Genomic DNA, 21,979 nt, shown 5'->3' on the forward strand with positions numbered 1-21,979 from the left:
CAAAACGTATTTTATCCAGTAAAAATATCACTATACCCAATATTATCGGATGTAATGATATATCGGATATTGTGATGGCAACAAAGACTCAAAACATGCATAACACACTATATTATTATCGGTTATAGTGATAACTTTAAAATACATGTAGCAATAATATCAAAGGCCTTATTTTTTACTTTTCTTCACGCTGCTTATTGTTATAGTGATACATGTACATGTACATAACAGAATTATTTTATGGAAATGCGGGCACTGTCAACTATGCAGCATGCTCATTTGTCAAAACGCCATGCTGGAAGTATTTCCTTGCCTTTCATGTGTCGATCGAAAAAAATCGATCGTATCGCATATAGTGATGCATCGGTTATAGTGATAAAATCACGGAAATCAAAAGGGTACGCTATAGCCGATACAGACTGTACCAAACATGCATGAAACTTACCAGAAAAAGTACCGAATTCTGCCAATTTTTCTGCCGGCATTATCCGCAAATGCCTACCCGAGAGGTTCTGTGTACGATCCGATGAGTGATAAGGTCAAGTACAGTGCTGCTCCGACTGAAATCCGATCGAGTGAGGCATGTTTGCACCCTGTGGCAGTGAACAATTCAGTCGGTTCGCAGGTCTAGGGCCGCTGCACAGCGTGTGGCGTGGCATTTACGCGCTTCAATTGGATTTCATTGAGCAGGCGCGTGCACCGTATGAGGTTTTTGGTGTCTGGAAACCACCTTTTTTCGGGCAATCTTGCCAAAGGAAAAGTGTGGCTACTGGATTGGTTATCGTGCATACACGTCGATCGACGGGCAGTTTACAGTACAGTGACTATGTCCTTATTTCGAAGTGAGAGAGAGTTGCTTTGCATGCAGTTCACAATACATTATTCTCTCTTTCTTCAGTGGAGAGTAGCTACAGAGAGATCGATCTCCAGCTCTGGCCCGCTCCTGGATTGGCGATGACGTTCAAGAAATCCGTTTTGTCTCCAAATTTGAGTCAAGCACGCGCGATGCAAGTCAGTTCAAGGATATTATTGACGAAATCTCCTTCCAAACTGTTGACTCAAATCAAGATCTCCACAGCCTTTCGTTCTCGCTCTCAGAGATCTTCGTCAAAATCGTTTGTCGACTGGGAAGACGTAAAACTGTGCGTCCATCATCCACTTGCGCTGCTGGCTGCGACTCCGCAAGGACGCGGGGCTTCGCTTTTCTTTCGCGAGTTTCCATCGAAGCAAGGTCCATAACTCTTGATTGAATAAGGAAAATTACCAATACATGCTGAAAACTTCATCATAAGAACAGAAAGAAAGATACGTCGAATGTAAGCAGTGTTTTGATGAAACGAACATGCCTGGAGTGGACTAGTGAAGCACCTGTTGTTGACTGTAGTGTAGTGTAGCCTGGGCGGCTGGGCACCGGGCTGGGCCTATCAAACTATTTTTACTTGTTCAATATGACAAACATGTCATGTACATGTATATGTGCACATTGCCTTTTGCACCCTTTTGCAAATGCATGTAACTGCTGGTATGTAAAAGGTAACCCGTTTTATCCTGCTACCGGTTATACTAACATTTCTATGTAACATCGTCCCCTCCCTCAATTCCTCATTAGGCTCTTATTTCTGTCCTTTCTAGTAAGTTTCTACCCCTGGACCTGGTTCCCTCTCAGACGAATTTGTGCGGGCATGATAGCAGTCGGAGGAGCCCTACATCTCATCAGCACCAGTGTCCATTGCCGGGCATTGGTGCCCTGAGCACCGCTGATCTTGAATCCCCCCTCCTCCCTAGCCCTCGCCGTTATCTTTGACGGGATGTTCGGGGGGATGCGCATGTGCACAAATACCGGTACATTAATATACAGCGGGTATCCAGAAAAAAATTTACCAACTCTGGAAACCCCCCTTTCAAGACTCGGTGCACGCCACTGTTGAGCAGCAATTTTCATAAGCCCTCAGTGCCCTGTGTGTGTCGAAGTGGCTGACTTTGCGGTTCCTGCCATCATGGGAAGCAAAAATAATCAGTGTACGATGAGCAGCATACTTGGTAATCTGGGATACCGACTCTGAGGATCATTGTACCCCCCCCCCCCCCCCCGACTGTAATGTACATAATTATGCACTCATGATTCCGGGGACTTCCAGCCATCCAGGTCGTTTCCCCACAAAGTTCATTCCCAGTATCTGTACTGGAGAATGCGGGAAGGCACCTGTCGGCACAGTCACCCTTTGCCTTGCCTGTGGTCGGCTCGCGCTCACAACTCCTTGGCGAAGGCAAGGACTGAAGGAATCCCGGGGTCAGGAATGCGAACGGGGCGATTCTGTGCATGTGCTGCTGTGCGTAGTGATGAGTACTGGTACACGATGTACTTTAGTAGTGCCAAGAGAGACTGGCCCCTACTACATGTACTACAATAGTTTACTAAGGCCCAGGGCGCGTTCGTCTTCATCAACTGTTCTAACATTAGTAACAAATTGTATAAAAGAGATTACTAGTAGTCCCATAGAACGGTTATAGGCTATCATTTTTAGAGTTTTTCTCACTGCACTGTACTAGATCTAGTGACGCCAAAGGGGATCTGCTTCCGTCTTACAGACGCGTCGTTTTCTTTGTGTAGTGTGCATAATTTATTTTATGTCAAAGTATTTTGCTTGTTTGACATACGCCTCAGTTCTGTAGGTGTCCGGGCCGGGACTCGTGAGAGGACAGAGCTAGACGGTGAAGCTGTCGAAGACGAAGGGTAGAACTGTTCGCAATCGTTGATATTAGCAGATGGACAGATGGATTTGTCACAGTGGCGTTTGTCGTGTCTTCATAGGAGATGATTGAGCTTCGATCATTGACCCCTCGAGAAGAAGATGTGGACATCGACAGTGAACTAAGCGATGAATCAGCGGAGCTAGATATGGGTGCTGGCAATAAATCAGACTACGTCCCCTTGGAGGAGAGTGAAGATGAAGCTGACGGACGGGCGGTATCGTGCACTATTCGCTGCAATGAATGCAAGAGTAAAAACTCGTTTCGAGTGCACGTGGCATTCTGGTTGCTTGGCCTCTGCAACAATTTCGGATATGTTATCATGCTGAGTGGAGCTCACGATATCCTGCTGGACGAAACGGGAGATCATTCCGGCGAGGGCTCCAATTCAACGACTACATTGCCTCCTACAAGTAGTACTGGCTATCCTATTACGACTAGCAATAGCACGAATACTACGGCGGCAGAGTGTAACAGGTTGGATTGCAACAAAGAGAGTACCGCCACCATTCTTCTGGCTGATGTCTTACCCTCGTTGCTTATCAAGATCACCGCGCCGTACTTCATGCACCTCATTCCGTTCCACCTGCGGATATTTCTGTGCGTGGCCTGTGGAATATCTAGTTACGTGTTGGTGGCGTTTGCGCACGTGATTGCCCTCAGCTACTTGGGCGTCGTGTTTGCTAGTATCGGCTCGGGGCTGGGCGAAATCACCTTCCTCAGCCTGACGTCGCACTACCCATCCACCACTGTGTCCTACTGGTCATCGGGCACGGGCGCGGCCGGTGCGGTTGGTGCGTGGGCGTATGCTCTGCTGCGCCAGGGCCTGTCGTCGCGCGACACCTTGTTGGTCTGTAACGTTATCCCGGTACTGATGGCCATCACTTATTGGGGCATCCTCCCGAAGCCAACTAGTGTTGTGAAGTATGACGTGTCCGATGCACTGCTTGACGAAAACAGCGATCCGAATGGGGCTTCAGATAATGAAGCCAACGAAGGTGACGCGATCTTCTCTGATCCCTCGCAACCACAGACCAGCGGACGTCGAAAAAAGCTAAAGCCGCCCGGAGCTAGCGCCAAGATGACGCTGAGAGAAAAGTTGATGTTGCTGCCACCGCTGCTCAAGTACATGATTCCACTGTTTTTTGTATACTATGCTGAGTATCTCATCAATCAGGGCCTGTATGAGCTGATGATTTGGCGATCGTGTATCTTCATTGATCCCGGTGAGCAGTACCGCTGGTTCCAAGCGACCTATCAGTTTGGTGTCTTCATCTCCAGGTCGTCTGTTCAGATCCTTCCGATCAAACATATCTGGCTGCTTGCTGTGCTTCAGGTGGTTAATGTGGGCATCTTGTTTGGCGAGTCGTATTGGCATATCTTTCCGACCATCGCCATATCCTTTGTAATCATCTTCTATGAGGGTCTGCTTGGAGGTGGCTGTTACGTGAATGCCTTCTCCAGGATACGCAAGGAAGTGGACCCGAAGCACTGTGAGTTCTCTCTCGGCCTGGCAAGTGTGGCCGATAGCTTCGGAATTGCGCTGGCTGGTGCGTCGGCCATACCCGTCCACAAGTATGTTTGCACTGCACTGCAGGCTACATGAAGGAATCCTAGGTTTTAGTTTTCTCTTTGATATTAAACTTTAGGGGGTGAGAGTGAAGAGCCGTTCGAATTTTACTTGGGCTCTGACTCAGTTCTATGGAGATAATGAGACATATGTACCGCCGTATGTTTAGGGAGTCTTGCGTTCAGACACTTCTTTTAAAGTGCTCTTGGATGTCTTACGGAGATGTGTATTGTCAAGACGATAGTATTCACCGCGCTCCGCGTTTGATATCAACGTCAGCCTCTGGTCTTCTCACGTAGGGTATATTTATTGTGCCAAGACAGTTCTCTTTTGGTCTCTGTGCCGTGAGACGTTTCATTTCGCCTTGACATCCTTTCTTCGGCAACATGAGTATTCTGACGATATGCAGCTGTGCTGCTTTTTCGCATCTGTTATTGACACTTATTATGCATGTCAATCAGATGGACGTGCCGTTTTGCACCATTTCAATTTTTATTTGCAGCAAGGTCTTTGGCAATATTCTTTATATCATTGGATTTCTCCTGGCCTCACAATTCCGCTTTAGTATACAGTTTTAACCTTTATTCGCTAGAAGCTCGGCTTCATGGTTCTACTGGCATTTAGTGCATTCGAGCTATTAATTTGTCTATTTTTAGGATTTTATATGTGCCTGTATGGTGCAGATTGTGTACCTGCCATGCTGCTCTACGAGAATTCCTATTGAAGTTTGGAAACGTTTACCCATTCAGTACCCCGGCTTGCGAGTACAGTCAACTTCGCTTATAACGACACTCGGCGGGGCATCAGAAAAGTGTCGTTATTCGCGAAGTGTCGGTATATTATGTGTTACAGTTGGATGGGACTTTGCTCTGGGCATGAAAATTCTGTCGTTATTCGGGAATTGTCGTTATATCCGCAGTCGTCATCAGCGAAGTTGACTGTACGCAGAAGTCCGTACAAAACTCGTGTACAGGGTCACGCATTGATCTTTTTGAAACACACCATACATGTACGACATACACTAGTAAGTTCTGTGCAGAGATGGTCTTAAATTGGTCGCCATTTTATCGCAGCCGTACAAAATGCAGACTTCCCTTCTCTTATAAACCAGCGACTCGCCGCTCTAAACCATACACTCATAGTGAAGTCGTAATGATAGACATGTATGTGAAGGGTGGTGTTTGCCAGGCAAGCGCACACTACCCCCTTCCCTACCGTACATTCCGTAAGGTTGTGGTAAATGGCGACAATTATGGACGGCCCCTTACCATGCATATGTACTATAAAGCTGAGGGACAAGTCCAGAGCCTCATCATATGGTGACACAAGACAAGTACAGACAGCTGGGTGCATTGTTAGTGTACTCGCAACTGATGCTGAAAAACATTGAAACCGACGGATGAAAAGTGAAGAAGTACCGGTACACATGCATACAACAACCAGGCGCATAGCTCGCACGGGGAAGGTTTTGAATAAACGGAATCCCCGGAAATACATTAATTTAAATCGTACAATCAAACTACCTGACTGGCTTCAAACTAAAAAAAAACACGAAAGAGAGCATAATAGTAATTATTATGTTGGCCTCAAGAGAACACTCAAGTTATATTACTGAAAAATTACAGCTGGATACTAGTATATCCAGTACTTGCGACTTTCCCAGCTCAAAGTAAATAAAGTATAAACGATTAAAAAAAAAACATCCGCTGGAAAAAGGCAAAACGTTGCCAGATACAAACAATATTACTACAGTACTTGTAGTGAGCACTGGAGAAAAAGAGCAAAAGATGGGTGCCGTTGCTGCTAACAGCTTTTCCAATACGGACGAACACTACGTCCCGTTGGTTGACTTCAAGAAAAGAAAAAGAAACACATAATTATGCAATCAATAGGACAAGCTGAATCGACGTGTGGAAGCTATACTCATTTTTCCTCGTCGTCTGTTTACATAAGTACTTGAGTGGTACATGCCGAAACAAATCACGGCACAACCAACACAAACCGGTAGGCTGCTGCTGCTGTCACTAAAAACGTGCCAGATGATGATAAGAAATCTGCAACACAGGGAACAGAGTCCATGGCCACGACTGCACCGAAGGACAAAACAAGAAGGTGAAAATACCAGTGCACATGCATGAATTTTTTCTCCACGCCGATGTTTTCACTGTACATGAAAAATAGAAGAGTACAAAAAGCCTATACTATGTAAAAGCAACTGCTATTTATTTGGCTTCTAAGGAGGGAGACTAAAGAGGGACGGGTGTGAGATTATTCACAGAGCACCATGGCGTTTGAAAATCTCATCCAAATAAGATTCTAGCACTGCATTGACCCCTCGCAGGCCCGCAACAACAGCTGCTGACCAGTGGAAGTAGTCCTGGACGCGCTGCTCGCTCCAGCCTTCCGGCGTGCTCTTCTCCAGGTCGCGCAGGTTGTACAGCTTGTCGGCCAGCTTGACCAGCTTCGCCTCCCGGCTGGCGTGCGGCGCATGCTCGATCTGTAGACGCTTTCGCTCGGCCTTCGGCAGGGCCTTGTCATCGCTGCATTCACGCACGATCTTACACACCTGTGGCAGTGGAGGCATCCGACATACACAGCAATGGACAGCCATATTGAATACAGTCAACTTCGCTAATAACGACTGCGGATATAACGACAATTCGCGAATAACGACAGACTTTCCATGCCCAGAGCGAAGTCCCATCCAACTGTAATACATATAATGAGACTTCGGGTATAACGACACTTCGCGAATAAGGACTCTTTTTGGATGCCCCGCCGAATGTCGTTATAAGCGAAGTTGACTGTACATGTATGCAATCTCCTAAGTAGGGAGCAATGAGTGGGTTCTGGGACAGGGGGCGCCCTGCCCCCGAAATGGGGTGTCATGGTATACATGCACCGTGGCCATGTGGGTTTGAGTCTCACATTTGACTTTTTGGGGGAACATGTGTACATTGGCTACACCACCACCACCGTTGCGCTCTGTGGCCGACCACACACACACTTCCCACAACAACCGAGACAGCTGTCAGAAAAGTTCAGTACTCCGAAGGGACCTCTTGTTGTGGTGGGAAGTGTGTGTGGTCGACCACAGAGTGCAGTGGTGATAGTGGTGTAGTCAATGTACGCAGAATTTTCAACGGCCGAATGCTGCAGCTTACCTTATTCGACACGTGATGTCCTGCCCTAAATCATGGAGCATTATGATGTGCATAGTATCGAGTGTTTACCGGTATTCGATTTCCGTAGTGGAAAGGTCCATGAGGTGTAGAGTGTTTCCAGCTTTCCTCTCAAATTCTTTTCGACATGATACATTGTTTTCTCGTATTTTCACAATTTTTCAGTTGTTGAAACTTGAAACATTTGTAGACTCCAGGCTAAAGCTGTGTTCACAACTGGCGCGTGGACGCGGTACGCTTGCGGTTCATGTGTGCCCATACGCGCGCTCAAGCTTTCACAAAAAACAGTAATCCGAGTCGTATTTAGCGCGTGCGACACTTTCGAGTACTAATTTGTTGACCCCACCAGTCAAAGTGACTGGCATGTACGCTGGTGCGCGCCTGATATGCGCTGAAAATTCCAACATGTTGGAATTTCCATTTCGGCGCGTTTCCGTACGCATGACGCCCCAAAAGCCAGCAAAAATACGCACAAACGCGTGGTTTCACGCGTACACGCGCCAGTTGTGAACACAGCTTGAGGGTGCGTTTGGTTGGTACGATCTAGAACAGGATCGAACAGCTGGTGCACATGGAGCAGCCTCATGTTAACAAAACGGTACTCCAGAAACAGAGCACATTTTTGTGAAAAATATGCCAAACTTGGTGCATTCTTCAAAATGTGTATGGGTCACCATGGTCACTGTGTACGGTACGACGAGTCCAACCTAAAAGCGTATGCACGTGATCATATGGGACCAAAATCGATGTTCCCGCCAGGTTTCACTGTGAAAAAGTGAAACTGCTCGGTCTGCTCCGGCCTCGAGGCCGGAGCAAGCAGAACATGTTCTGGCCGACCCAGAACAGGTGCAGTCCCAACCAAACGCGCTGTTCTGGTGAATCCTGTTCTAGGTCGTACCAACCAAACGCGCCCTGAGGGTTTCCAAAAATTCAAGAAAAAATTCTCAAAATCGAAATTCAAAATTCCAAAAATTAGGCAAATTTCAATGATAGAATTCAAAACAATCGCAAAATTTAAAAAATTCAGCCAAACACTCTGGTTGCGCCGAAACTTCTGGATATCACCATGGCAACACCATGGTAACGCAAAATGGTGGCCGAGGAAAAATGATTGTGGTCAATCTTCTGTCAATCTGCTTTCCAGTTCCGGTGATTATTTATTACCGTAAAAGCCCCTGTATACGCCCACCCTCCGTGTACACGCCCAGTCAGGGGAAGTCAACACTTTTGTTTCAAAATAGCGCCCATGCCCATGTATACGCCCAGGTATGCCGGCAACACCAGTACATGTACAGGTACTGATACCCGAAACTTACTGCTATCGCTATTCCAAGTATACGCCCGCTTCCAAAATAACGCCCGTGCCCTTGAATACGCCCAGGAAATCGAGGCTGCTATTCTATACGCCGGGGGCCTATACACGGGCCTTTACGGTATTATTAATTTTTTGATCCAAGGTTTCTCCACCCTGGTAATGACAGGTCGATGGGACGATGGCATCCAACGATGTCAGTGTTGTAGAAGAGGACAGTAGTGATAACGAACTTTCCGCTGATCAGACGCCAGTTGTTGATACGATAGTTTCTGGAGTATCTGCCTCTGGCTTGCTCAGTCGATTGAAACCTCCGGATGAAACCACGCTGAGTAGGAAATGAGCAATTGAGAAACGGCGAGCAGAAAAGGAAGTTTCAAGCCGCCGAATGTGAAGTATGAGCCGAAGACAAAATGTCCAAAACAAAGAATCGCTCAATTTCCTGGCGAATTTCTGTGTGTAAGATCTGGCAAGTTGTACTGTGATGCCTGCAGGCATGAAATATCGACTGTGAAGGCCATCATAACCCAACACATTGCCTCCACCAAACATCGGCATAGTAAGTCCAATTTCTCCGAAACTGTGCGTGAGAACAGCCAGTTGCTGATCGATTCTAGTGATTTCCTGAAGAGAAACTCGGCTGTTGGTACCACTCTCCCGGATGATGTTTTGGTCTTCAGGACGAAGTGTTTGAGGACGTGGATGAAGGCAGGTATCCCTCTCAAGAAGATTGATGAGTTACGTCCTCTCTTAGAAGAGCATGAGCATTGCCTCACAGGCAGCCAGCACTTGGGAGATATGATTCCTATGATACAAGAGTCAGAACGTCGAACAGTTCGCAAGCAGATTGCCGGGAAAGATATATCGGTGATCTTTGATGGCACGGCGGCTGTGTGTGAAGCATTTGCTGTGGTCGTCCGCTTCATCGAGAAGGATTTCTCGATTCACCAAGCTCTGGTCAGGCTTCAGTTGGCTGCCAAAAGCCTAAGTGGTCAGCAGGTCGCTCACCTCTTGCTGTACACCTTGTCCAACATGTATCAAGTAGAGCCATTGTGCTTGATTGCTGCAATGCGGGACTGGGCGTCTGTGAACAATTTGGGCATTAGATCCATTCAGCCACTGTACAACCAGATGATGTATGTTTCATGCTTCTCACACACCCTAGACCATGTGGGTGAGAAGGTGGAGTCTGAGGAGCTTGGTTCTTTTGTTTCAAGCTGAGTTCAACTTTTCAGCCACAGTCCCAAGTCACGCTTGGAATGGAAGACCCAGGCAGGTGTGAACATGCGGCCCTACAGCCGAACCCGGTGGTGGTCAAGGTTTGAAGTGATGGTGCAGATGTATGATCTCTTTGGTGACGTTGTCGACTTCCTTCAGGCAGAGGTGGAGACTTCAGCTGCCCTTCGCTCTCGCCTCAGACGGAAAGTGGAAGATTTGCAAGCGCGTGGCCAAATACAGATGGAGCTTGCTGTGACCGTCGAGTTCTCAAAGCCGTTTGTGCAAGCCACCTACAAACTCGAGGGCGATGGTCCCTTGTGCCTGGAGGCTTACGCTGCGGTGTCTGGTCTCGCCCACTTTGTTGCCAATCCACACCTCCTGTCCACAGAAGCTCTTGCTGTTCGTTTGGGTGGAGGCAACTAGCAGCACCAGCAAGTCTGCATGAACTACGCCCTAGCACGCCTACCAGCAAGTCTGGATGAACTACGCCCTAGCACGCCTACCAGCAGCTATTGCGTACTTCAGAGTCCGGTTTGCAGAAGGTGGCACTCTGTGGCCACTTGTGAAAGCATTCAAAGCAGCACGTTTACAGCCTTCAGATAGACAACATCACGCGTCTGAGCGTGCATTGATGTCACTGTACATGATTGTACAACTTATTTCCAGCGTGAAGTGCGGTATTAAAAGCGGAAAATGTTTTCAGCAGGAGATGAGTGGATAGGATAATTGAAAACATGCAACATGGAATGAGGTGGCACCGGTGACAGTCATGATGGCCTAGGGGGAACACTTTGATGTGGGCTCGTTCTTTGGAAGTTCCAGACACGCACAGCGGTCTGGTTCATGTACAGTCCGTATCGCCTATAAGGTTGGCGGCTATAGTAATATACCGGATATAGTGATCAATTTCTCAAATTCATTTTCATTTGCCATAACTAAGTATACACAGTTATCGCGTATAGTAATAATCGTCTATAGTAATATATCGCCTATAGTGATCAAATTCGTATTTCAAAAGACCTCCATTACACTATTTTTGCATCGGTTATAGTGATTGATGTAGAACCAAGCGATGTCAGAGGAGAACAGGGTGTTACTTCTTCGTGAAGAACTTGTCCAGTGAGTGTTGTTTGGTGAGTTTTGCTTGTACAAGTTGCCAAAATATGCCTCCTTCATGAGGAAATCCTGATTTTGTGTGTCAGGAGCTACAGCCAGCTACATGACATTGTACATGTATGTAGTGCGTATGTGCACGGCGCGCGGAGTCGTTTGACACCCCACTCGCATACATTGCATGCAGTATCGGTCATAGTAATATGAGCCGCGCCAAGCTAAAAAGTGGCTTAGCGTTTTGCCAACAAATCGAGAAAATCACCAAAACGTCACAGTCGGCAAAATTCTACTCGAGCGCAGTCGCGAAAATATTCACTTTCGAGCACCCTTTGAACCTTTCAAGTAAAATAGTTTGCAAGTGGAGAAGAAGAAAGAGGCCTTATATTTTTGAGCAACACTTCTTCAGTGTTCCCTCTTTCATCGTTGTGGGGATTTCTTGCCCCTGCCAGAGATCGTAATGGAGCGTTCTGGAGAATGTGGAGGTGAGCAGGATGACACTCTGTCTCCGTGTGCGCCCAACCCCACTTGACGAGGAAGATTCGCTCATTCATAGTGGCCGTGTTTCTCATCGTGGCCACGACTAGAGCGGCTAGTATCTATGGGGAGACGTGTACAAGCCGTCCGACTATCATTCTGACAAGCTGCCTAGTGAGTTGGCTCTTGCTGCGATGTCTCACTTTGTTTCGGCACCTTCAAATGTTCATGACGTGGCGTACTGTATTCCAAAATTTCCTCATTTCAAGGCCAATGGTGCCACACGACGAAGCGACGAATTGACTCTACCTGTAAGCATTATTGTGGTGCCTTCTACCACTACCTGCACCAGGGAAGGAGAATGACATGGACTAGGACGGACAAGGAATCAGTGCCGCTTTTTAGCGATGTGCTGTCTGCTGGACCTACACGTACGTGCAAGGGACGGATGGAGCTCGATCTCTGGCACAACACTACGAGCTACATGAAAGGATTAATTCATGCTGGCATAGGTGATCGGAGAGAGTAACGGACTGTCTTGGTAAGACTTAGATGCGACGTATCCCAGCCCAGCGAAAATAGAGTCACAGACTCACAACATCATTGAAGGATATGAAAATTCGTGGTGCGTGAAGAAATGACATGAGATACATAGATTATTATTCATTCTTTCTTTGGATCTTCTAATTAGAACACAAGTGCTCGTTCTTCTTGTATTTGCTTCCACACCTGCTAAGCTTTGTCTCCACTTGGTGTCCCATGATTTTGGGAGTTTGGGCCGGTCTTCAAATCCTTAGTGTCATTGATACCAGGTATGCTGTGACATGTGCGCAATGTATACGTATTTATGGCACATATACATTTCAGATGGGCACCAACATTTTCCTGATGGAAATTGGATAGGTAGACATCACTTTGGCATGGAAAAAGAAATTTCCAAAAATTATGCCTAAGCCACCTTTTTGCTTGGCTCGGCTCATATATCGCTTATAGTGATAAAATGCTCAAAATCAAACACCAACGCTATAGGCGATACTGACTGTACTCTTGATGGTGACTTAGTACTGTAAAGTGAGAAACTTTCGCTAGAGATTAAATTTCGCTATTTTCGCGACCATCACACATTCGCGAATATAAATCGTCGCAAACCTCTCTGTACATTGATTATAGACAGTACAAAATCCAACTGAAGAGATCCGATCGCGAAAGTTTCTCATCGTGAATCAGCCCAATTTATGAAAACGCTAAATTTGCACGCCGCGAAAGTTTGTCGCTTTACAGTATGCTTGGAAGTTTTATCATGTTTAATCATGTTACCTACAAAACTAGTGCTGTGCTTCAAGTACGTTTATCATTCCAATGTGATTTCATTGGACAATTTTCTTAAATAGCCCTAACCGTGCAGAATTCAGTCTTACCTCGTCACCAAATTTTGCCTCGAGCTCCTCAAATGTGCAATCAGTGTCTTCAACCGTGTCATGCAAAAGCGCAGCTTGGAGCACTGCAATGTCATCCACTCCGGCTTCGTTTGAAAGTATCTGGGCCACTCCTATGGGATGGTTGATGTATGGAGTTTTGCAGGGGTCTTTGCGTCTCTGATCGCGGTGCTTGATTGCAGCAAAATCGCAGGCGTCAAGAATGCGACTCGACGCTGACTCCATTGTTGACAGATGCACAGATACTGAGCTGGATTCCAAATACAGTACTGTACTTATTACTATTGAAAGAAAAAGCTGATGAGAGAGAAGCTCTCAAACGTAACAACAGCAAAGAAAGAAAAGCGCCAAACATGGGCTTTGGACTTCGGCCAAGTAACTTAGCTTGTTATTGTTTATTTCGAACATTCGAAAGGTAATCTTCTAGTTCTGCTGGCGACGTCGCTGCAGCTGGTGGCCGAAACAGACTTTTTCAAAACTAAACTCAAGAGTGTGCCTTGTTGTCAGTTTTTCATCGTTTGTTTGGCACGTGCACATGCATACGCGGCAAGCATGGAGCCTGTTGCCGATGGGTTTTTCCCTTTCACATAAACAAGCCATGCCAAGACCATACACTACTCACTACGTAGATCTACGTAGATCTACGTATGAACAAGAGTAACTCTTAACCGGGGAGCTGGAGGGGGGTTATGAACTCCTGCACCTGGCATGAACTACCGGTACATGTACATGTATAAAGTCGAGTTTACCTCCACACGATGCTATTCGTATTCCCTATACTCGTAGATCTACTTCTGACCCAAGCGCGTCGCCATTGTAGCGCCGCCGTTGGAGGTGGTCCGGCCGGAGAGTCCATGGGGTCTCCCAGGAACTTTTGAGATAGGGCGAAATAAACGAGGCCGGGCGAAAAAGTGGTCCGGCCAAAGCGTCTGTGCGGCTACGCCCCTGTGGCCAAACTATGTACCAAACTATCTCTTGTCAGTTGCCATGATTACAGTTGGACAGCGTTCCGGGAACATTTCCAATGCACACCTGCCCGATGACTGGCTTTGCACGGAAATGTCACACAGGGTATTCGTCTTGAAGCATGGCGTAAACCAGGCTGTGGCCGAGAATAATGAGAAGGTCAAAAACCGAACACGTAACACACCTTGGCACCATGGACTGTGAGCGCCGACATCGCTGGTTCAGGGATTATTGTCTCAAATACATGAACTGCAAACAAAAAGTCATATAAGATAGGCAATAGTTCGTGAAGAGCCCGGAAGCCCGTAGCATAACAACACTGGATATGGGGCCTGGTTGTGCTGTCCCAGGCCGCAGGGACTGGTCTGGCATTATTTTGATTCTGATTTTGTTATCCACGTACTGCCCACACTCCATGGCTGTCGTGATTGGCATCCAGATAGGCGACCGTTTGACAAAAACAAATAACACCCTGCTGCTCCACAGCTGAAGAGTGGAGCCGGAGAGTGGAGCCGAAGAGTACTGTGTATGTGGTGGCAGTGGCCAGAGCAGCTAGACTAGAGATCTCACATGCGCAAATAGATAGGCTACTAGACCAGGCACGGTAATGATGATAGCAGACAAGCTGCAGGCTGATTCAAGCTTGTTTGGAGCTCCTTTCGAGTGGAGCAAATCTCATGATAGATCTTTCTCACTGATCATCGGGAATAGAAGTGTGGCTTAGACACTGCCGATGTGTACATATGGGAACCAACACTAAGTCTTGTACAAACTAACGTTATTCATAATGCACTCAAGTTTGATTCTACTGTGTGCTAGGTGATGAACAGTCTGTCATGAGCGATCAGTCGTCAGAATTGGCCTCTGGACGCGACCGTTGACGGATATGTCGTGCATTTTACTTCTACCGCGCGTGTCCAGGCCCAGCGCTTGTGCCTGCGCTTCGGTAAGTCCGGGTGGCAGCTGGCTTGTTGCAGCCATCGCGTGGCTGCTGGCTGAGGTGGTCCTTGCCATGCTGTCACGCAACTGCTGATCCCTCTCCTCGTGGCATCTTGCACGGTAGCTGCGGAAGGATTCCATTGCCGCATCGCGTTGTTGCTCTCTTTCATGTTCTCGTGCAGCCCTGGAGAAGAAGGACAAGGAGGTAGCGCAACACAAGTTGCACAGACAGAATAGAAATGCTCGATAGGGCTTGAAAGTGCTATGTCACAGCATAGCAACAATTTCAAAAATTCAAAAACTGGATCCACTTGGATCCAGTTTTTGTATGGATCCAAGCACATTTCAAGCGGTCTTACCCACAGCATGGTGATGTAGCCAGTGAAACTGACTGATTTGGCTACTGGGGGCGGGGTTACAACTGGTGGCGAAATAAAAGTCACACCTGCATGCGACATGAGTGGGTTGCTATGCACCCACATACTTAGGCAATAGCAAAGTCACACCTTAGTGGATCCAAAAATAGAAATCTGATGTCAACTTACTACTCCCTGGCCGTTTTGACGTCATCACTTTCAAGCCCTATTGTGTAGCTTAGAAATACGAAAAGAATGAACACTACTCTTGTCTAGAAGTCCTATCCCTTTTGTTGAAAACACTTTGGACAGTCTCTATAACTCTTGAATGGTGGAGTATGATGCGCCCGGCCCTGCTCTGGGCTGGTGGGTGCAACAAAGGCCACCACGTAGCAGTAGATCAACGAACAAGCAATAGCTAAGCACACTCCTTACAACTCTCAACACTAATCATGAAAGTCTATTGATCCACAATGCTGATGCCCACACAATGAGGGCAGATGGGCCTTTTAACAGGAGGCATATACTGAAAGTAATAGTTGCACACATGTTGCCATGGCAATTCTCCAACTAGCACAGCTACAACAGAACCCGTTCAGTATCCTGCATTCTTACCTATCCAGTCTGTCTCTCTGTAGTCGCCGATGCGTGTCTGTGAAGTCGGCCTGTCGTCTCAGCGGCGGCGGTGGGAACTGCGGGCCTGATGCATCCAACATACAGCCATGCATGTCATCCTCCTGTCGGTGATAATAGAAGAGAACATTTTACCAACATCATTTGTGTACAGTCCCTTTTCAGTCTGCATTCTGTGTTACAGATGCTGTTGTGCATGCATGTTTTGCAGCTCTGCTTCAGCTGGCCGCACACGATGACAAAACACCAGTCTTTAAAAATATCAACAGCACCTTGAAAGTATGCGCACGTGCCAGATTTAATATATAATATAAACAAGCCTTGGGGATGAAGGCTAGTGCACAACATAAAGGCGGACATGCACTACCACATGATTTTGGCCATACCTACACACTGCCTTAGTATCTAGGTAGCGTATGGCTGGCAGTGAGCTTACCAGTTGTCTAGATCGACGTTCCCTGGCTTCAAGCATGGCTTGGTCTAGCCTGCTGACTCGCGCCATCACCTCGCGTTCGGCCAGAAGTGGTGCGTGCGGGTCAGGGCGCATCCTGGAAGGGGGAGGCATTTCCGACGTGTTCCTTAGTCGGCTGTGCACTTGTTGATACTGGCTGCGCTCTAGATCACGCGTAGTGGCCTGCGCCTGTTCACCTTCCGACTCACGGGGTGTTTGCTGCAGGCCTTCAAACGTTGCGCAGAGTCGCTTCAGATACTCCTCGCCGGCTGCGCCTGACAGCGCCGTGCCGCTCAGCTCATCAAGTAAAGTCGAGGAAGTGATTTTGGTGGCCGGCGGGCCGGCTGTGTCTTTATCTTTGCCACTGGGCTTGGCAGCAGCTGCCGCATCAACGCCTCTTAGGGACTGCTGGCGAAGTCGTAGGAGAATCTTTTCGGTGTGCGAGCCAAGGCTGGCGGCATCACGGGACAGGACAATAGGATGGCTAGTCTGTAGGGTAGTGAACACAAGAAAGAATCGGATACCCTGGTCGGACATGACCTCTCATCCTACATGTACATGTATTCCTTGAATGCGAGAAAACACTTCTGTGGTACATGCAGTTTTCTGTGGACCAAAACACAACAGTGATCACAGAAGTGTCACCAACAGCACCTTGAACAGCATAGATTCGAATAATAATGATTTCATTTACTCAAACAATAGCTACATTCCATGTGTCCCAAGTGGCAACACACACCACCAGCATTTTTATGTTATGCTCATCACAGTAGATGATCAGCTTCAGAAGCTAAATCAGCTAAGGACGGTGCTTGCTTCCCCAAACACTCGAACGCGGAAACCGTGCAGATCTTCACAAATTTCCGCCATAAGTTGCAAGACCCCCCCCCCCCCCCCCGCACACACACACTGACCTAGAAAACCAGTAACCAGCTTACCACACCATCTTCCGCCTTTGCTACAACACCCAACTTGGCACTGGTGTCACTCTCGCGTACCACCTGTGGCTGCACTATCGCGGCCTTGTTCGACTGCGTAGGATCCGGAACGGCGACACCACGGAAGAAGTTGTCTAGATAAGGTGGTTCAGGCTCTAGCACACAGCAACAAAAAAGAAAATGTGCAACAAGACGCTTCAACGCCTAGCAAATCTTCGTCAAATGCTACATGCCCCTCGGTAAGAATGCCAAGGCAGAAACTTCTGCAAGAAGCAGTGCAGGGGGAGGGAGGGGGGGGGGGTTGTCATAGACAGGGCAATGGGGAGTGGTACGGGGGGGGGGGGATAAATCGGATTTTTTTGGCCAACAGGGCACGTTTTAGCGCTCTACAGGCACTCTGGGCAGACCATCCTGGACCAAAAGTGATACGACCATGGTCGTACCGATCGTGCCGTGTGTGATGTCCCTGCAGTGAATACATGGCTAGTTGTAGCCAAACAGGCTGTGTAACCTGGACAACGATTGAAATTTTCAAATCTAGCGGATTGTTCGTACTATAGTTGGGTAGTAAACACTACATTGTAGTTGAACGTGCTACCGGCTCTAGTAGACTTAACACTGGTAACAGGGATAAGACAAACTTTTGTCTTCTGTGACTCGTTATCAGGCGCGTGCCCCGGGCCGTATGGGTTCCTGGGTGCCCGGAACCCCCCTTTTTTCGCTCAAAATGCAGGATTTTGCTTCATTTTTTGAAATTTTTCACAGGGGAAGGCCCCGGAGCCCCCCCCCTTGAAAGGCACCGGCGCACGCGCCTGGTTATAGTGGACACATCACTGTGTGTACAATGCGTACAACGTATGGACAAGAGATATACGTATCAGTTTGTTTGAACAAATTCTATCGGTGCTTTAGAAGCTGCATCTGCGCCTTGATCCTACGGATGCAGAAAACTCGGCCTCTTGCCAAGTCTCACGCGAACCATGAATTTTTAGTGTTTGTCTTTAAGACGTTTGGCTGCATCGAGAACTTCCTGCATGCCACCAGCATTGCAATTATAACGGAGTGGCTTGATGGATGTAATGCCGATCCAGCCAAATGCAGGCCATTAAACGGGCATCTACACCCCAACAGCCTGGCCTGTAGCTTCCCTTATATCAGCAAGATTTGTACTAATACACTTTGTCCTCCAGCTACCGGTACCCAATAGCAATACGTACCGTCTCCCGCAGTGTACACGTCTTCAGCAATGTCCTGGTCACCGGGGTCCACTTCAATCGGCTGGCACTGCAACAAACAGGCAAGTTGTAATATCGAGCATGAAGTTGATACCTCTATCATGCCTAGGTAGCTAACGCAAACAGACACACCATGCCCTTCTGCAGAATATGTTTCAACACAGCAAACATCTACACAAAACTATGGGTGTTACATCAATTTGTTCACAGATTTGTTTTTGAACCTTGCATTTGCAAACATGCACATCCTAGTCTAGTCGAAATAGGCTTGCTGCAAAGGTACACCAAACTTGGTTGCACTCGCCACAGTTTGTACAAATCACACGATACAAATAGTGCACGCCAACTCCAATGCAAAAGTGTATTGGCACCTGGTCCTTTCAGCCAAATTCAATGTTCCTGCCAGGTTTCACTGTGCAAAAGAAGAAAACCTGCTCCGGCCTCGAGGCCGGAGCAGACAGAACATGTTCGATCGATTCAGAACTGAGGTGCAGTCTCAACCAAACACGTGCTGTTCTGGTGCGGGATCCTGTCGGTCTAGGTTGTGCCAAACAAACACACTCTGAGACTGACTCACCTTGAGCAGCCGGTTCATAGCCCGCCGCGCCAGTGTGACACAGAATGGTACAAGCTCGCTTTCAATGTACTCATCATGCATGATGCTGTATGCCCCATCAACCGCTTCACGGACCACCTTGGCTGCCAGGGAGCTGCCATCGTTGATATCTTCCACAACTTTCTCCCTGGGCATCAGAACAGAACACGGCACGGTGGAGAAGATTACGATGATAGCCCTGTTGTTTTCGGCAATTCTTCTGCTGTTTTTCGTGGGCGACATTGCGTGCGCTGTGCAGTGTGACCAGAGTCGTCCTTGCTGTACCTCTTCCCTCTCTCCCCCTCAACACGCACACGCAGGCTCAGTGTGCTCCCAAAGCTGTGACACACTCACTACAACTGTAGTGTCCGAGTATGCCCTTTACTGGTGTTGCTGATGCTCGCACTCGTGCTCGCGCGTGCACATGCACACACACACACACACACCACACACACACACACACACACACACACACCACACACACACACACACACACACACACACTCATGCGCGTGCACACACATGCACGCACCCGCACACAGGCACACTCATTCACATAGCTCACCAGTCTTTCATTGGTAGTTTCCCATCGACCACGTCGGGCTCTGGTGTCGGCGGGCGCTCCAGCACCACTGATGGTTGCGCCACAGATGCAGACTTATCTAACTTTCGCTTGCTCATGTTGCTTGCAGTCCAGGTACCAACAACACTATTTCGATGCTCAGTGTGATGCGACTACGAGCTGACCCGAACCGTAGGCTGACGGCCACACCGATCAACTCTCACTCTCAGGGATGCCAGGCTTCCCGTGCACCTAACTGTTGCATGCTAGCGACAGTGCTGGCTGACGAGCTCGAGCGACTATTTCCACGGCACGATCATTGTGTCTAGACACGTACTGCGCTGCACACATCCAGCACGGCAGTAGTCAACGCTCTTCGTTTTCTGTTTCTTTGGGACGATACGGACTGATCCGTGAAGAGGACCAGCTCAGTTGCACTTGCATGCACAACTCATCATATCTGCCGCAAGTCAACAGCGCTCGCATGCACTGACTGTGCAGCCGACTCGCGGCAAGGACGACTCTGGTCGATGAGTGCGCGCCAGGCCTGCAGGCTGCACAGTCAGTCAGACTGCAGTGATCAGTCTGGTGACATGATGCAGGTTGCAGTTGGGCGTTTTCGCAACACATATCCTTCCCGTTGCCATGAGTACAGTTTTCAGGGAAATGACAACACAGTTTTACGAGTGACGTCGTAGTCTACGTGCTACTTTTATGATGGCCTTTCTTGTTTCCCGGGAGTTTTTGATTTGAAAGCTAAAGAGCTTCACCATGCATGGTGGCTTGAACTTACTTGAAGTTAGTTGAACAGTCTACCCAGTCAATTCATTTCCTCCCAAAGCTCGGACGGAGCAGGCCCGTCACTGAACTCAGATTTACGGACCTGTACGTAGACTAGACTACTAGTACTAGCCGCAGTGATTTCCACCAGTCATGGTAAGACGCAGTTTTTATACAGTGTACATGTAAAGTTGTGGCAAGTGAAATCCGACACTACAACATGTAGGCATAAGGGACTGCACCGTGCATCCTGCAGCCTCTGCAGCCCTGCATACGTACAGTACATGTGTTGCATACAACTTTATCTGTCTGATGACAGAATTCGTACTCATCACAGTCAAGGTTCAAAAGGTGCTGGCAAAAATGACTGGGAATTGGATACCAATACTCCTTATGTGTACCATGTTTGTGAACTGTGTGTATCTAAGCTGTGACCTTTCGACCTGTTTGGGATGCATGCGGCTCTATAGTACAAATTAGGTGCAGTGCATTACATCATTGATGTCTATTTGAGGCGCTGTCCCCTATGGCAAGTGTCGGATTTCACTTGCCACAACTGTAGTATGCTTTTTGTTTCAGTACAATGTACCAGATGTACTGGTACATGTATACAGACATTACAGTGTCATGTACATGTCAGGCGCGTAGCACCACCGTACCGTTGGAGGTGGTCCGGCCAGAGGGGTTCTTGCTCCCGGGAAATTTTTGAAATTAGGGTGCTAGATCCTGCATTCTGGGCCTTCGAAAAAGTGTTTGGCCGGACCAGCTGGACCGGCTGCTACGCCCCTGCATGTACATTGTATACAGTCGTGTGCAATGTACAGAATCAGTGCATGTGCAAATAGATCTTCATGTACTGTCGGGAGTACATCATGCACCCGCTTGCCTACAGTCCATTTCAAAACTATAGACGCGTACCTAGGCAAAAACCGTTATGCCAGCATCTATACCACATAAAATCTGTGATCACTTTGTGCATAATTTTTTCCAAATTGGGCGTCTGTTATCCAATCCTTTAGAAACTATATGAGAGTAATTGTGGAGCGATCCTGAGCAATATTCCGAAAACTATTCTCAAAAAGTTCCAGCCAAATTTGAAATATTTCAAAAACCCTACGCGTCTATAGTTTTGAAATGCACTGTAGGGCTGATGATTGATTGAAGTCTGTCTCAAGTCAGGTTATGATGATCCGAGCCGGATGAGCCTTTTGGTTACGGGAGGTCATGATCGTGTTTACTTTTTTTTAAACATTTACTCTTTCCGTTAAGCCGCAGTTCATGACACAGAAGTTCTATTTCATGAAGCTTACCGAAATGATCCCAGGACCAATACCGGTATTTTGTTTTGGAGGCCAGAAGTTTCTGACTGCTTATAGTCACGGTACAAGTCTACAGTTGCGTAGAGTCACAACAGCCTCGGAGTGCCGGTGTTGGTCGAACACTACGCACTCGGTCACCGGGACTCCAC

At 47.7% G+C, this 21,979-nt stretch overlaps 3 protein-coding genes across 3 annotated transcripts; 1 reads left to right on the forward strand and 2 right to left on the reverse strand.

Annotated features, from left to right (window-relative positions):
- The first annotated feature begins 2,626 nt into the window (after positions 1–2,626).
- LOC135815533 (battenin-like) lies at positions 2,627–5,072 on the forward strand. The gene has a single exon (XM_065328849.1). It carries the CDS (start codon positions 2,816–2,818, stop codon positions 4,355–4,357), a length of 1,542 nt encoding a protein of 513 aa, XP_065184921.1. The 5' UTR covers positions 2,627–2,815; the 3' UTR covers positions 4,358–5,072.
- Positions 5,073–5,773: 701 nt separating this feature from the next.
- LOC135815534 (guanosine-3',5'-bis(diphosphate) 3'-pyrophosphohydrolase MESH1-like) lies at positions 5,774–13,554 on the reverse strand. Its single transcript, XM_065328850.1, has 2 exons — positions 13,039–13,554; positions 5,774–6,887 (listed from the first exon to the last, which is right to left on the reverse strand). Exons 1-2 carry the CDS (start codon positions 13,279–13,281, stop codon positions 6,594–6,596), a joined length of 537 nt encoding a protein of 178 aa, XP_065184922.1. The 5' UTR covers positions 13,282–13,554; the 3' UTR covers positions 5,774–6,593.
- A 667-nt stretch (positions 13,555–14,221) lies between these two features.
- LOC135815535 (uncharacterized) lies at positions 14,222–20,224 on the reverse strand. The gene is made up of 7 exons (XM_065328851.1): positions 19,735–20,224; positions 19,152–19,317; positions 18,557–18,623; positions 17,340–17,494; positions 16,387–16,890; positions 15,933–16,054; positions 14,222–15,145 (listed from the first exon to the last, which is right to left on the reverse strand). The coding sequence occupies exons 1-7, from the start codon at positions 19,848–19,850 to the stop codon at positions 14,857–14,859; spliced, it is 1,419 nt and encodes a 472-aa protein (XP_065184923.1). The 5' UTR covers positions 19,851–20,224; the 3' UTR covers positions 14,222–14,856.
- Positions 20,225–21,979: the final 1,755 nt, after the last annotated feature.

This window comes from Sycon ciliatum, chromosome 4 (assembly GCF_964019385.1).
Source record: "Sycon ciliatum chromosome 4, ocSycCili1.1, whole genome shotgun sequence".
NCBI classification, from domain to species: Eukaryota; Metazoa; Porifera; class Calcarea; order Leucosolenida; family Sycettidae; genus Sycon; species Sycon ciliatum.

Coding starts and splice junctions, on each gene's coding strand:
- LOC135815533 (XM_065328849.1), top strand. CDS start 2,816: ATGATTGAGCTTCGATCATTGACCCCTCGAGAAGAAGATGTGGACATC.
- LOC135815534 (XM_065328850.1), bottom strand. CDS start 13,281: ATGGAGTCAGCGTCGAGTCGCATTCTTGACGCCTGCGATTTTGCTGCA. Junction 6,888..13,038: donor AGGCAAAATTTGGTGACGAG/GTAAGACTGAAT, acceptor CCACTGCCACAG/GTGTGTAAGATCGTGCGTGA.
- LOC135815535 (XM_065328851.1), bottom strand. CDS start 19,850: ATGAGCAAGCGAAAGTTAGATAAGTCTGCATCTGTGGCGCAACCATCA. Junction 19,318..19,734: donor AAACTACCAATGAAAGACTG/GTGAGCTATGTG, acceptor TCTGATGCCCAG/GGAGAAAGTTGTGGAAGATA. Junction 16,891..17,339: donor CAAAGGCGGAAGATGGTGTG/GTAAGCTGGTTA, acceptor ACTACCCTACAG/ACTAGCCATCCTATTGTCCT.